General features: G+C 38.4%; 1 protein-coding gene and 1 pseudogene across 1 annotated transcript; one reads left to right on the top strand and one right to left on the bottom strand.

Annotated features, from left to right (window-relative positions):
- The first annotated feature begins 281 nt into the window (after positions 1–281).
- On the top strand, positions 282–6,203 carry farsb (phenylalanyl-tRNA synthetase subunit beta). Its single transcript, XM_056756749.1, has 17 exons — positions 282–373; positions 871–926; positions 1,183–1,337; positions 1,445–1,520; positions 1,681–1,796; positions 1,888–2,038; positions 2,119–2,227; positions 2,324–2,394; positions 2,462–2,523; positions 2,715–2,766; positions 3,068–3,129; positions 3,218–3,425; positions 3,539–3,619; positions 3,866–3,958; positions 4,739–4,856; positions 4,940–5,092; positions 5,778–6,203. Exons 1-17 carry the CDS (start codon positions 316–318, stop codon positions 5,927–5,929), a joined length of 1,773 nt encoding a protein of 590 aa, XP_056612727.1. The 5' UTR covers positions 282–315; the 3' UTR covers positions 5,930–6,203.
- A 786-nt stretch (positions 6,204–6,989) lies between these two features.
- On the bottom strand, positions 6,990–12,026 carry LOC130429263 (zinc finger protein ZFP2-like; annotated as a pseudogene).
- Between the last annotated feature and the right edge of the window lie 3,110 nt (positions 12,027–15,136).

Here is a 15,136-nt window from a genome sequence, read left to right as displayed (position 1 = left end):
TTACAAACACACAAACATTGTTGTCATGTTAAACAGCCTAAAATTTAATAAAACAATTTTATTTGGCATCGTTGGATTGCACAAAAATAAGGTTGTATTTGTTAACATTCAAATGCATTCGCTAACAGCATTTCTATTTCTACAGCATTTATTAATGTTCATTTTAGTTTCAGCATTTACTAATGCATTTTTATTTATTTAAAACATTGTAACTTCACATTATTTAATGCTGTTTTCTTTTATTTTGTAAAAGGTCTTATTTTGAAATTTTCGTGCGGCGCTCGGGTCTTCGGGACGGGGCGATCAGCTGCGACCATGCCGACTGTCAGCGTGAAGAGAGATCTGCTCTTTGAAGCCCTGGGGAAAACATACAGTACGTGTTTTATCATAATAAATACCTAATAAACCGGACACAATCGAAATTTCCAGAGAAATTAATCATGTTTTGGTGTGTGATCGCGTTTCCATATAAAGTAATGATGGATGAGTACGTTCATAACGTATATAATAAGTCGTAAATCGTTTGTTTCGACCGTTATCGTCTTTACATTGCTTAACAAGTCAGTAATGTGACTCAAAATAAATGAACATTATGTGCGTGTAACGCTATTTGATCCTCCAGTGTGTCGCAGCGATTGCATCAGATTCGATTATTATGAGATTCATAGGACTAAAGTTTATGATTTTGTGTTGTATTTAAATTGAATGGTTCTCCTGTAAGTTGTTGCTTGAATGCATGACGTTGTGTGTTTGAAAATGTAGTAAATATTATACCTCATTCATTTGAAAACCGCTGTTTCACCGAAAGCACGTTGATGACGTAATCACAACGCGCCACAAACACTGCTCTAACAAATTCGTTTTTTTTAGCCGATGAAGAGTTTGATGAACTATGTTTCGAGTTTGGACTCGAGCTGGACGAGATCGTAAGTCGAATTTTATATTTTTATATCACATAAGGGAAGTGACATAACATTAAAAAAAAAGATTTTTTTATTTACAATACATTTAAAAATATTTTTTTAACAATTATTGAGCTATAAAAAAGTTACTTATTCATGTAAACCGTATTTATTTAACAGACAACTATTTACCTTTGTACAAATGTATGTATCCATTAACATTGACCTGTCTTGTTGTCATGTGCATTTGTCTATACTTTATCCGAATTTGAATGTCTAGACGTCAGAGAAGGATATCATAAGCCGAGAACAGGGCGATCAGAAGGCAGAGGGAGCGTCTGATGTTGTTCTGTATAAGATCGACGTACCAGCCAACCGCTATGATCTGCTGTGTCTGGAGGGTCTGGTCAGGGGTCTGCAGGTCTTCAAAGAGAAGTACGACCAAGTGCTCATTAATGTGATTTTGAATCTCAATTCTAGTCATTTTTAGTCAAATTGTGTGACCATACCGCTAAACAAGATGATTGTGTGTGTGTTTATAGGATTGAAGCTCCCCGGTACAGGCGAGTTAGTCCCGCCAATGGGGGAGAGCCTCAGCGTCTGGTCATAACGGAGGAGGTGAATGATTTACATTTCCATATAGAAGTGCGTTAAATAATTCGATACTATCAGAGAAAACCTCATCAGCTGTATCGAAGCATGGAGAGAGATCTCTCAGAATATTGGGACTGATTTACTGCTGATTCTTACGTCATGTGTTCTTCATGTGTCTGTGTAGACGGCATCTGTGAGGCCACACGCGGTAGCAGCTGTCCTGCGCAACATCACGTTCAATCAGGAGCGATACGAGAGCTTCATAGAGCTGCAGGAGAAACTTCACCAGAACATCTGCAGGTGTGTGAATAATTGCTCACGATCTCCTTCTATTTGTGTTAGATTATTCTCCAGGTGGATGACTCATAGCCACGCCTCTTCTCCTTTTCAGGAAGAGAACTCTGGTTGCCATAGGAACACATGATTTGGATACCATCTCCGGTCCATTCACCTACACCGCCAAACCGCCCGGAGAGATCCGCTTCAAACCGCTCAATCAGAGCAAAGAGTACACCGCCACAGAACTCATGAGTTTCTATAAGGTGAGCTCTGATTGGCTGCTGTTAGATGATGAATACGTATTTGTCAGCTCGCCAAATTGAATATGTTGAATTTATTTCAGACCGACAGTCATTTGAGACACTACCTGCACATCATAGAGAACGAGCCTCTGTATCCCATCATATACGACAGCAACGGAATCGTCCTATCAATGCCTCCCATTATTAACGGTGAGTCGGATACACAGATCTATGAAAGCAGACATGACAAACACAGTTTAGGTTTGATTTAGGATGTACGATTATTTTCCTTGTTCTGTATCTCAGGAGACCACAGCAAGATTTCATTAAACACGAAGAACATTTTTATTGAGTGCACAGCTATGGACCTAACAAAGGTAAGTGTTTTCAGATCCGATCGCATACATGTTGATCGTGATAATGATGGTTTGTGTGTGTTTTCAGGCAAAGATTGTGCTGGATATGGTAGTGACCATGTTTAGTGAGTACTGTGAGGAGCCGTTCACGTGAGTACCACACACACACACACACCTGTAGTGTCAACACTTGAATTCATTTAGAAATGATTGTTTACTTTTGTATATGCATTATTTAGAAGCATTCATAACATGTTATTATCCCCATAGATTGTGTTATTTGTGTATTTACAATGTAGTAAGTGAACTAAACAGATCTCCATTTTCTCTTTTATATTCAGGGTGGAGGAAGCAGAGGTTGTTTGTCCAGATGGAAGATCATGTTTGTATCCTGTATGTATTCAACTTCAGTTTTTGCTCTAAATGTTATCACAACGAAGTATAAAAATCTAGAATAATTCATTTACAAGTACATAACCTAAAGAAATGTGAAAACTTATATGGTTGACATCCCCAAGCACTCTTCTCTTCAACCTCTCCCCCTTTAACCACCTGCCTTGACAGTTTAATCCTAATAAAATTAATTAAACATTTTCCGAAACAAAGAATCTAGTCACTAGAAAGAGTAATGTTATCTCATTTAAAACAAAGCCAAAGTTTTGGTCATTTTCTGACGGTCGACATTTGTTGGTAGGAGCTGGCTTACAGGACAGAGACGCTCTCTGCAGACTTCATCAACAAACAAGTCGGGATCAAGTAGGTCTGACACACGAAGCGTGATATAAATGATCCATATCATTCCTTCAATGTATAAGCTTGAACTTGTGCTTTTGTTTGTGTACAGCGAGTCAGCTGAAAGTGTAGCTCAGCTCCTGACCAAGATGTGTTTGAGGTCAGAGGTCAGCGGTGAGGACGATCGGATCCAGGTTGAGATCCCACCCACACGCTCTGATGTCATCCACGCCTGTGACATAATGGAGGACGCTGCCATTTCTTATGGCTTTAACAACATTGTCAGGACCACGCCCCGTACTTACACAGTAGCCAATCAGGTTGAATAACCTTCATTCTGACCAATCAGAATCTCTGAAGAACTGTTATGATACGATGGACATCCATTACAATGAAATGACTCAATTATTGTGCTGTGTTTTTGTGTGCGCAGCTCCCTCTGAATAAATTGACAGAGTTATTAAGACAAGACCTTGCAGCTGCTGGATTTACCGAAGCTTTAACGTTCGCTTTGGTGAGAAATGACACGCTCGATCCATCCATGTTTTCTCACTCATTACACACGAGAGCAAGTTGGTGGCCAAAATACTTTCCTAAAAAGCAGAAACAAAACTTTTTAAATGCATCAACATAAGAGATTATAATCATATATAATGGACGGTGTTTCTAAGGGTTGTAGTATGTACATATAGCTGTTTAAGAAGAACAAGAGCGTTAATTTTATGTTCTCATTAATATATGTCTCTCTCTTTCTCTGCAGTGTTCAGAAGAAGATATTGCTGATAAACTTGGGAAAAACATTGCAGAAACGCGAGCAGTTCACATCTCAAACCCAAAGACTGCAGAGTTTCAGGTGAAGAACAGAATCCATTTTAAACAGTGCATGTGAAACAAGTTCCTGTTAGCCTTTCTCACACCTGACCACTAGAGAGCAGTCCGCCAAAGTTTACATCAAGTTATCCAGTAATATAATTTAAAAAACAAAACTATTTTGATATATATATTTATAGATACTTGATATAAAATTAACCTTTCAATTCCTTGTATCAATTACGGTTTGCCCAATTTCAGAATTGCTGATATCTCCATAAAAGCCCTTATGAAAATTAACCATATTTTTTACTATTTTACAAAACCTGGCTGCTATGCTTATGTTTATAAATACACAAAACACTGCTCATAAATATATACATATTTTGCAAAATTGGCAATAAGCAGGCTAAATGACACTATAGGTTAATATCTAAATGTTTTGCTTCATTTTGGAATCGAAACTGGTAAAGAATAGGACTTCAACAATTCCCAGCCCTGCACAGTCTTTATTCAACTTCCTGCATAAATTTTGCACATTTAGTGATTTTTAAATAAACTTCGTTTTTGTTATTAGTTTGACAATGTTGCATTAATGAACAATTAACAAAATAACAAATATGCTTTAAATAACAAATATTGAAAATTGATTTAAAGACATATTGCTTATTAGTTCATGTAACTTAATGTATTTATCTATGATAATAAATAGAAACTTATAGTTAAGTGTTTAGTAAAATGGTAAAGTGTTACGTAAATAGTGAAGTTAGTAGTAAACTGAGATTTGACAAACTAAAAGATGCTATCTGTCACTGGTCTGCAGGTGGCACGCACAACCCTTCTGGCGGGTCTCTTGAAAACGGTCGCTGCCAACAGGAAGATGCCCCTTCCTCTCAAACTGTTTGAGATTTCAGATGTCGTCCTTAAAGACGAAACTCGAGGTTTGTGGACTCTCGGAATGCATCTCATCTTCTATATTTAATGTCAATATCAATGAACATCATGATGTTAAACACACATACAGATGTAGGAGCACGTAACAACCGGCGACTGTCTGCCGTGTACTACAACAAAAGCCCGGGTTTCGAAGTCATCCACGGACTTCTTGATCGAGTCATGCAGCTGCTGGATGTCAAACCGGGCCGTAACCACGGATACCACATCCAGGCTGCAGAGGGTGAGTCATAATATCAAAAGTGACTTGTGGACACACTGTCCGTCTCGCGATCCTGGGAGGGATGTTTGTGCCACTGTTATTCTGTTTATGATCTGTGTGAGTCATCTTCAAAGATGTATTTCAGCGGTTAATATTTAACAGCATTTTGGTTCATGTAGTAGGTAAGTACAATATGAATGGAAACTCTTACAGTTGTTTTGGTCTGACTTGTATTATTCGTGGAATATTTGCTACTGGTGAAAGTGCTTTTGTTTTTCTTTTCACAATCTTTCATCTTAATATAATACTTTGCTCCGCATCTTGTCAGCCTCTAAGTCACTTTGACTGAAAATAATGTCAGCTCAAAGTCAAACAGCTATTATTGTTTTAGGTCTGTGGTTTTTAATCCAGTCTTTTAAAATCTTGCTAATAATTAACATAGCAATTTATCTGGTTAACTTTTAACTTCGTGAAAAAAAAAAGGAAAAATCAAGTTCATATGGACATAAAACCACACCACTTTTCATCATATTACTCAGAAATGCATCACATGACTGAAATAAAATGAGTTGTTGTGAATGCCATGTAATGTCAACTGAAAATCTGAGAAACCACACATCAGCTTTGAAAGTCAGCTTTACCGTAATGGAATCTAATCCTTAAAGTATTAACCTAATTCACATTTTCTTGTCTGTCTGTCTTGTAGACTCTACGTTCTTCCCCGGTCGCTGTGCTGAGATCTTTTCTTGCGGCAAAAGCATCGGACACTTGGGGGTCCTTCACCCTGACGTCATCAATCGTTTTGAGCTGACCATGCCCTGCTCTGCTATCGATATCGACATCGAGCCCTTCCTTTGATGATATAAAGAGCTTTGACTGTATGCCACGCCCCTCAACTGTAAACTGTCGTCTTGGCTCCTCCCTCATAAACTGCTTTCACTCATTATTGGACGCATGTATCATGGCAGGGAGTAACGTTAATGTTACAACGGCATGGTTGAGTCAAACATGTTGTTCAGAAAATAAAATCTTTTGTCTATGGCTAGTACATGTTATTAAGCTATTGAACATTACGAGTGTATGTTTGAGCCAGCACGACTTAGAAATAAATAAATGTGGATTTAAAAGTCAAGATTTTCTAAATATTTTTTTTGTATTCACCCTGCTCACGAAAAACTTAAGAAACATCAGTTACATCACTTAAGAAGTAAACTGAAGTATTAAGTCACCATGAAATCAATCAGGAAGTGTTTTACACAGGTAAAGGAAGTGATTATTATAAATGATTCATCTGTGCACGCCATTATTTTTTCTCAATTAATTTGCATTTGTAATCTTACACTTGTAATAAAACATTTATACAGATTTGGAACTGCTCGAATGTGAGTAAATGATGACTGAATTATCCCTTTAATATCTTGTTTGTGCTATTATCTTGACTAACTGAGCCTCATTCGAATCAGTAGGATCATGTGAACTAAAGCTAAACTTTATGAAACCCATTTAAGCCTGATTGATTAGTTCAGTTCGTTCAGGTCTGGTTTCAGACCTTAATTCCTGCCTTTCTAAGCAACTTTTATGAAACAGCCCTTCGGATAAATAGTGTATGTGTAGTGTCATGTGTAGAACCTGACCTCTGGAATACTCTTCCTGATACTATTCGAGGGTCATACACACTCTGCCAGTTTAAATCTAGATTAAAAACACATCTTTTCAGTAAAGTCTACACTAGTGCATTCTAGTATTATCATTAAAAGTAATGAACAGCAGCTATGCTGATGATTCTCTTTCTGTACTCCTCCCCTATCCCGAGACAACCACAGATTATGCCGCTCAAGTTAAACCACCTTGTGTCATCATCCTCATCTAAACTACAAACTGTCATAAGCTCAAGAAGTTAATAATCAGACAAACAACATAAAACAGATTCATTTTTATTCATAAATGAGAAAAGATTTTCATTGGAATATAGTACACAGAAAAATACCGCGAGTAAAATTATTCCAGGTTATAGACGCTATGATGATTCCAGATCAGTTTGTTCTTCAGCGTGTTTCCTCTGATGAGTCTGAAGACTTCTTAAATAAGTGAATCTCTCTCCACAGCTCGAGCACTGATAAGGTTTCTCTCCAGTACGAATTCTCTCATGCTTTTTCAAGACACCCATTTGAGCAAACGACTTCTCACAGTGAGAACATTTAAAGGGTCTTTCACCTGTATGAATTCTCTGATGACGTAGTAGAGAACTTTGAAAGGTGAAACTCTTCCCACAAACACAGACATAAGGTTTCTCTCCAGTGTGAGTTCTCTCATGAATAATCAGATGAGCTTTACGACGGAAGCGTTTCTCACAGTGTGAACACTGAAAGAGTTTCTCCTCGATATGTGTAGTTTGGTGTGACTTCAGATCAGTTTGTTCTTCAGCGTGTTTCTTCTGATGAGTCTGAAGACTTCTTAAATAAGTGAATCTCTCTCCACAGCTCGAGCACTAGTAAGGTTTCTCTCCAGTATGAATTCTCTCGTGGTTTTTCAAGGCACTCATTTGAGCAAATGACTTGTCACAATGAGAACATTTAAAGGGTCTTTCACCTGTATGAATTCTCTGATGATTTACTAGGCCAGTTTGATGAGTGAAACCCTTTCCACAAACACTGCACTGATAAGGTTTCTCTCCAGTGTGAATTCTCTGGTGTGTCACTAAATTGTGATGACTATTAAAGCTCTTCCCACAAACACTGCACTGATAAGGTTTCTCTCCAGTGTGAATTCTCTGGTGTGTCACTAAATTGTGATGACTATTAAAGCTCTTCCCACAAACACTGCACTGATAAGGTTTCTCTCCAGTGTGAATTCTCTGGTGTCTCACTAAATTGTGATGACTATTAAAGCTCTTCCCACAAACACTGCACTGATAAGGTTTCTCTCCAGTGTGAATTTTCAGATGAACTCTTAAAGAACTTGACTGAGAAAAGCTCTTTCCACAGTGAGGGCAGTGGTAAGGTTTCTCTCCAGTGTGAGTTCTCTCATGAATTATCAGTTGAGATTTATGAGAGAAGCGTTTCTCACAGTATGAACACTGAAAGAGTTTCTCCTTGGTATGTGTTGTTTTGTGTGACTTTAGATCAGTTTGTTCTTCAGCGTGTTTCTTCTGATGAGTCTGAAGACTTACGAATCTCTTCTCAGACTGTTTTTCTCCAGTGTGAATTCTCTGATGAAGAACAAGATTTGCTTTGGTGCTGAAATATTTGTCACATTCACTGCAGTGCAAAGACTTTTCACCGCTGTGTGTCCGCACATGAACTTTCAGACGAGAAGACGAGAGAAAATTCTTCCCACACTGCTCACAGTGAAAGTGTTTCTTGTCTCTGTGCTCTTGTGAATGAAGTTTCTTCTCTTGTGAGGTAAGAAAGCTGATGTCACATCTGGTGCAGGTGAAGAGTTTCTGTTCTGTGTCTTTTCTCTCACGTGTCTTGAAATGTCTCTGTGAACTGAATGTCTTCCCACAGGTGATGCGAGAAAGAGTTTGTGCTGTCAGTCGCTGTTTTGACGTAGAGGCCATTTCTCCATCACAACATGAATCAATCCTCTCATCTGAAACAAACACGACAGCAGATATGAAACTACATCAGTGTTTATTGAGAATGAGAAACTAACTTCATTGTGGTTTTCTCAAGTAACCAAAAACATATTTTATGAATAAGCATCTAACATGACAGATGAAACATACCTGAAGGTATAAAATCATCATTCTCATGTTCTTCAGTCTGTTCTTCCTCTGATTTGGGTTCTGTTTTTATTTCCAGACTGACTGAAGGAACAAAATCCTCATGATTCTCCTCTTCATCAGTTTGATCTTTCTCTGGTGTGGGTTCTGTTTTCATCTCCATCAGTTTCCTGCAGTCTATCAGTTTGACAGAACACATCTTCAGTGGTATGGTGTTCAGGGTCTGCTGTTCTCCAGCGTTACAGACAGAACCCAGAGACTCTGTGGAGGTTTGATCAGTAGATTCATCCTGATTCAATGTGTGATTACTGTCACACGCAGTGTCCTGAGCGTCTGTGGGGTTTGTGTCAGTATAACAGAGTAAAGTGAGGCTGGATTTCGGTTCAGAGAGTTTGTCCAGCAGTGGCTGTGGTGTGATCTGATCTCTGCTGCTCCACACTGAATACAGAGATTCTTTGAAGCTCCCATCATTCACACACACTGAAGATTGACTCCACAAAACCGCCGACACATCCTGACAAAACAAAAGCATCATATATAATATATATCTGGTATTTAATGTAGATTTTATTTGCCATGAATGACAGTACAGTCAATATTATAGAGGTGAGTGAAACAGTGAAAGTGATAACTATTAGTCAGATATGGTGACCCATGCACGAAATGTGACCTCTGCTTTAAACCCATCCAGAGTAGAGATCACACGTACACCAGGAGCAGCGGGCAGCTATCATTGCATCGCTCAGAGTGCATGTGGGGTTAAGGTCAGGGCTCTAGAGTGCGACCAATGATAGTGAAGGGCGGACCCCCCTCTGATTGGCTGTGGTCAAGACATTCCTGCACGTGTTTACATAACTGGGGAGTTAACAAGATGATTACTGAAATGATGTCAGCAGGTCCTTTAATGACAGCAATGAAATGCAGCGGAAAGTTTTTTTTGGGATTAAGTTAATTTTCATGGCAAAGAAGGACTATGCAATTCATCTGATCACTCTTCATACCATTCTGGAGTATATGCAAATTGCTATTATAAAAATTTAAGAAGCAACTTTTCCAATTTCCAATATTTATGTTCTTCTCAAAACTTTTGGCCACGACTGTACAAGAGATGATCAAAAGTACAGATATGCACATGATGAACAAAGTAAAACTTGATTCACTGCTTATTAGTTGTTGTCCGTAATGTTTGTTAGTTTTCTTGTGTAGTGATAATGGCATAGCTCTCGTTCTTAAGTATGCGCTGCATCTTTTTCATCACTTTCGTTTTACTCAAACGGTTTGTACAGTATTTTTACAGACTTCAACATTAGGATTTTTTTTACACATTTTTATAGAGTAAATATCTCCCCACGGTAAATAGACTTTTACTTGTGATACTGGACTGTTGTGCTTTTAATTTCATAACTGAACTTTAAACACGATTTACTCCAAATTCCTTTGCTGAAAATCACAGCGCTTCAGCCGACATCAGCCATAACTTTTGTTACATACACAAGATATGAGCAAAATAAAAAGTGATTTGGAAAGGGCTTGAATATGATATCAAAAACTGTAACGTCTTTATTGGGCATTCGGTTGTATTACAATACAACAAGTTCCGAGACGCCAGTACAGCGTGATGATGTCACCAACATACAAATTACCACCTAATGCCACCTTGAACCATAGTGACGGGAAATAACAGATTATGACGGATCTTTTACGAGCCTGTCAGTCAAAATGACGGACAAAAAAAAACTCTAGCGCAACCTCTGGTGTGTGCGTTTGAAAATGCGTGTGCTGCAGTCAGACAGAGAGGTGAGCAGCCGTCAGTTAAACAGAGTGGATGTAGCTGCAGATGATGAGAGAAGATGAAAAAGAACAATTGACAACTTTTTCTCGAATAATGTTAAAGGTTAAGGTTAAGGCCTGATTAAAGTTAAGACCTGATCCGTCCGAAAATCATAAGCAATGCTCTGACACGGAGCCTTCAAGCCCTGGTCCGTTTATCTTGAGATCTTTTAAGTTTAAATTTCACTTCACTGAAGCACTTTGAGCACCAACACTTTTTCAGTAAGTTACCTTTCTTGTAGATTTTTGCTTCAAATAAAGAACTTAATGTTGAACAGTTTGTAAGAGAAACATTTACAAGTAAATTTTGCCTATATGGACATAAATAAAAGTGAACTGGTAAGAGAAGGTAAATGTTAAATGCGTTAAATGTGATGCGGTTAAAAATTTGGGTGCACCTAACTTTTGTGCTGGTGCACCTAAGAGAAAAAGTAAAACAAGTTAGTCTAGAGCCCTGGGTGAGTCTAGAGCCCTTGCTGAAGGGCACCTCAGTCGTTACCCACCGGCAATGAGAATCTAACCGGTCTGACTCTCCAGCTTTTAGGCCACGAGTGTCCCTAGTTATGAAGTTGTCCAAACCTCTGTGTTGAGTTCATCTCCTCTTGTCCGCAGCTTTTCCTCCAGTAACTCCACCTCTTTCTTCAGCTGACAGATTTCTGTGATGAAATCATCAATATCCAGCATGGACAGATCAGTTCCTAATGATTTACAGCACATCACATCCACCCGTGACGTCATCCTCAACATCTGAACAAATAAAAACTAAAATCATTATTTTATTATAATTATAAATGACAGGGGATAACTTACGACAAAGACAAAAAACATTTAACCTTTCCTGTACCGTAAATATAACACAAAAGAGTCTAAATCCCAGTTACTTATAACGTTACACGCAGCGCTTGATGTTTGACTTTCTTTCTTTCGTTCTTTAGTGGGTTTATCGGCGGACTAAAGAGCTGCAGAGCGACTCCTGCTGGACTGGAGACACAAGACACTCGCCACTAAATTCATCATCGAGATCATTTTACATTCTGTTCATCATTACCAGTGTTGTGGAGAAACTGATCACATGTAACTGAACTACAGTAATCAGATTTACACATTTGGTAACTTGAATCCTTTTCAGTTACATGAAAAAAATAAGATTGCAATACAAACAAATGTATACATTCAATCCCTATGAACGCAGCAAATGTATCGTCACCGCCGCAGCAACCGCACCGCACCGGTTTCGTTGCGAAAAGAAAGACTCTTTGTTTGTCCTGCCTTAAGATGATAACTTAAAACGAATGGTTACATTTTATTAACAACACTGTTCCAGAAAAGTACAATCCGAATGTTCAAGTTTGTGCAGCGCATTTCACCGAAGATTGCTTCACGTACGTGGGAGAGATCGAGATCGGCTATACACGAAAGCTTTGGTTAAAAAGTGTGGCCATACTATGGAACGCCAGGAGGGCCAAAAACGTGCGTATTTTAACGCGTTGTTTGCGCGTAGAGTACGCGTTGTTTGCGCGTAGAGAACTCGTTGTTTGCGCGTAGATGTAGACGCGTACTCTACGCGCATACAACGCGTACTCTACGCGAAAATAACGCGTTAAAATACGCACGTTTTTGGCCCTCCTGGCGTTCCATACCATTCCGACCATTAAAACTTCGCAATGATAGTTTGGCGCTTCAGATTCTTAGCCAGTGTATAGTCGTTATAACGTCGTATAACAAAAGGTAAAACAGTTAGATATAGTTATTTACTATTTAACATAATCAATCCTTTACCAATCCTTTAAATCCTGCTCAAGTCGCGCTGGAAAAGTTGATGTATCGGCTTGATCGTCTTCAGTTTCCTTTTCAGCTTCGGGCACGAAATGATACAAGTAATTACCTATATTATCAACCGTCAGAGCCTGATGTTCCGAATATGATAAGAGGCGTTACAATTCCATGACACGCCAAAGTCATGTGTTGGATCCCAGGGGATTGCACATAATAAAAAAGAAATGTATAATACAATGCATTCTAAATCCCTTTGGATGAAAGCGTCTCCCAAATGCGTAAATTTAAATATAAAACAAATAGTTTTTTTCACTTGATCGGTTCAGAATGCTCTACTGCTGTACCTCGACAGAGGTCGCTGTTTGTCAGGATACATAGAACCGAATCTTGAGTAACTTAAATGAAAAACTCATGAATTTCTTCAACACGTTAGATGACATAACACATATCTGAAGTGATGTTAGGTAACGATTTTATTTTAATGTATTATTCAACTTACTTCAATTCGGTTCTTTTTATACGGTATATAAGTTTGTCATAAGTCCATACACATTTCATTGATTTTTATTTATTAGGGTTCGAGCCCGTAGGGCTAGAAACCTATTGTATTTGTAGGTTTTATTCTTCTTCTTCTTCTTCTTATTATTATTCTTCCCTAAAAGTGATCGTGCAGCCCAAACCGTAAAGCCGACAGAGCTGTGACTTGGTCAGATGGTAGTAGTCCTTGTCGCTACTCAGATACAGGGAGCCAGCCAAATCGGCCCATAGGTGGCGCTACAGCGATGAAAGGCGCGTTTGCGCACGTAACCCCTAAACCGTTTGTCGCACACCCAAGTGTTTTATATCAGTGTAATCATTGGCTCAAAACTTAAAAAACGTATATCTCCGATTTCATTTCCGGTATGCAAATTTTTTCGCTAATTTGCATTTTATGAAAAAAATTAAAAATGAACTAGTCCCTGGATTTTTGCCCGATCGGAACCAAACCAACGCTGATGAGTTCTGATGAGTGTGAATGTAAATAATTATCAAAAAAAAGTTGAATTTTCAGTAACGGTAACAAGAAGTAACATATTTAACTAAAATGGCCCTAACTCGTGAACTGTTTGAGATATGTTCATGGGGCTTGGAAAATATGTGTAGACTCTCAGTCCGGGGTCACAATAAAAAAACTGCGGCATTTGGCCACTAGGTGGCGCTATAATTTGAATGAGCTAGAAAATGGCTATAACTACGCAACCCTTTGCCCGATTGACTTGATATGTGGTATGGTGGGTCTTTGTCTCATGCTACATGAATATCTCAAAGGACATTGGCGTATCTCAAAAAACATGGCCGCCATTGGCCAATGAAGTTTGAGCGCTAATTACACCGAGTTAACTGAGGCCGATCAAAACGACACTCGCTGGGATTATTTGTCTCACAGTCCTTAAGGTCTGTAAGAAATATGAACTCATTTGGCCACCGGGGGGCGAAATAACGCTTTAGGAGTGCTTAAACCATTGTGTATCACGTGACATTTGACATATACCCAAACTAATGTTATCATATGATAGCTCTCCTTATTCTGAGCAACTTTGCCTCTTGAACCACTTCTGTCGATTAAACGATTTGTGAGTTATCGCAGATGATGTCTAAAACCTACTTTCGCGAACTAGTCGTTGGTTTTTCGACTTAACGGAACCAAAACAATGCAGATGACTTCTGTGGAGAGTGATTGTAAATAATTATCGAAAAAAAGCAGAAATTTCCTTTCACGGTCCCTTAGGGGCGGCCAAATTTAAAAATGGGAGGAGCCTATCACATTTAAATGGCCATAAATCCAGAAGGGCTTAACATATCATCATGGGGCTCGGGAAATATGTGTATACCATCACTCCAAGTTCACCTACAAAATAACGTGGCATTTGCACACTAGGTGGCGCTATAACAGTAAAAATGGTAAAATTGTTGCGTATTTCATTGCTTAAGCAGTTGTGTATCACGTGACATTTGTCATTTACACAAACTAATATAATCATATGATAGTTCTCCTCATTCAGAACAACTTTGCCTCTTGATCCATTGATGTCAATCAAACAGTTCGCAAGTTATTGGTGATGATGTTAAAGACGTACTTTTGCATACTAATTTTAGGTCTTTCAAGCAATTTCCAAATTTTCACCACAGTACAATTCTCTGGACTCTCTAGATAATTTATGATCAAGGACATGTTGAACTTTTTCATAAATGTGACCATAACAGAGTCCTTTATTATATTAACCTCAAAAGTCTACCTGAAAGCTTGCTGCTCCTTAATGAATAATCCAACTGACTTGCCATATAGTACTATTATACATATTATGACACAAAAAAAGCATGCAAAATGTGAAGGTCATCGGAAGAGGCATGCCTTCATAACAGACAAAAAAGTGAAATATAATTAATTTCAATGGCTTTTTTAGAGTCACCAGATCACAATGTGTGTATTTATGGATATTATGTCTCTCTGTATAATAAGAGTGTGCATGTACTGTATAGTTCTGTGTGTCATGTGTGATCGAGACTGTGCATGTGTGTGGAATGAAATGTGTCTCACAGGAAGACAGTGTTAGAAATAAAATGTATTACACATTAAACGTTGCTCCATAATTACACATCTATAAATACAGCACATGTCTGGCTGCTTTTATGATGCTGTGTTGATATATATATATATATATATATATACAACACACCTTTATTAGGTACACCAG

Source organism: Triplophysa dalaica, chromosome 9 (assembly GCF_015846415.1).
Source record: "Triplophysa dalaica isolate WHDGS20190420 chromosome 9, ASM1584641v1, whole genome shotgun sequence".
Classification (NCBI taxonomy): domain Eukaryota; kingdom Metazoa; phylum Chordata; class Actinopteri; order Cypriniformes; family Nemacheilidae; genus Triplophysa; species Triplophysa dalaica.
This window is presented reverse-complemented; position numbering and strand designations above follow the sequence as displayed.

What these genes read in the sequence shown, in the direction of transcription:
- farsb (XM_056756749.1), top strand. Translation starts at nt 316, where the DNA reads ATGCCGACTGTCAGCGTGAAGAGAGATCTGCTCTTTGAAGCCCTGGGG. An exon ending in GTCTGGTCATAACGGAGGAG is followed by an intron (nt 1,521 to 1,680) that starts GTGAATGATTTA and finishes GTGTCTGTGTAG; the next exon opens with ACGGCATCTGTGAGGCCACA. An exon ending in CTTACACAGTAGCCAATCAG is followed by an intron (nt 3,426 to 3,538) that starts GTTGAATAACCT and finishes TTGTGTGCGCAG; the next exon opens with CTCCCTCTGAATAAATTGAC.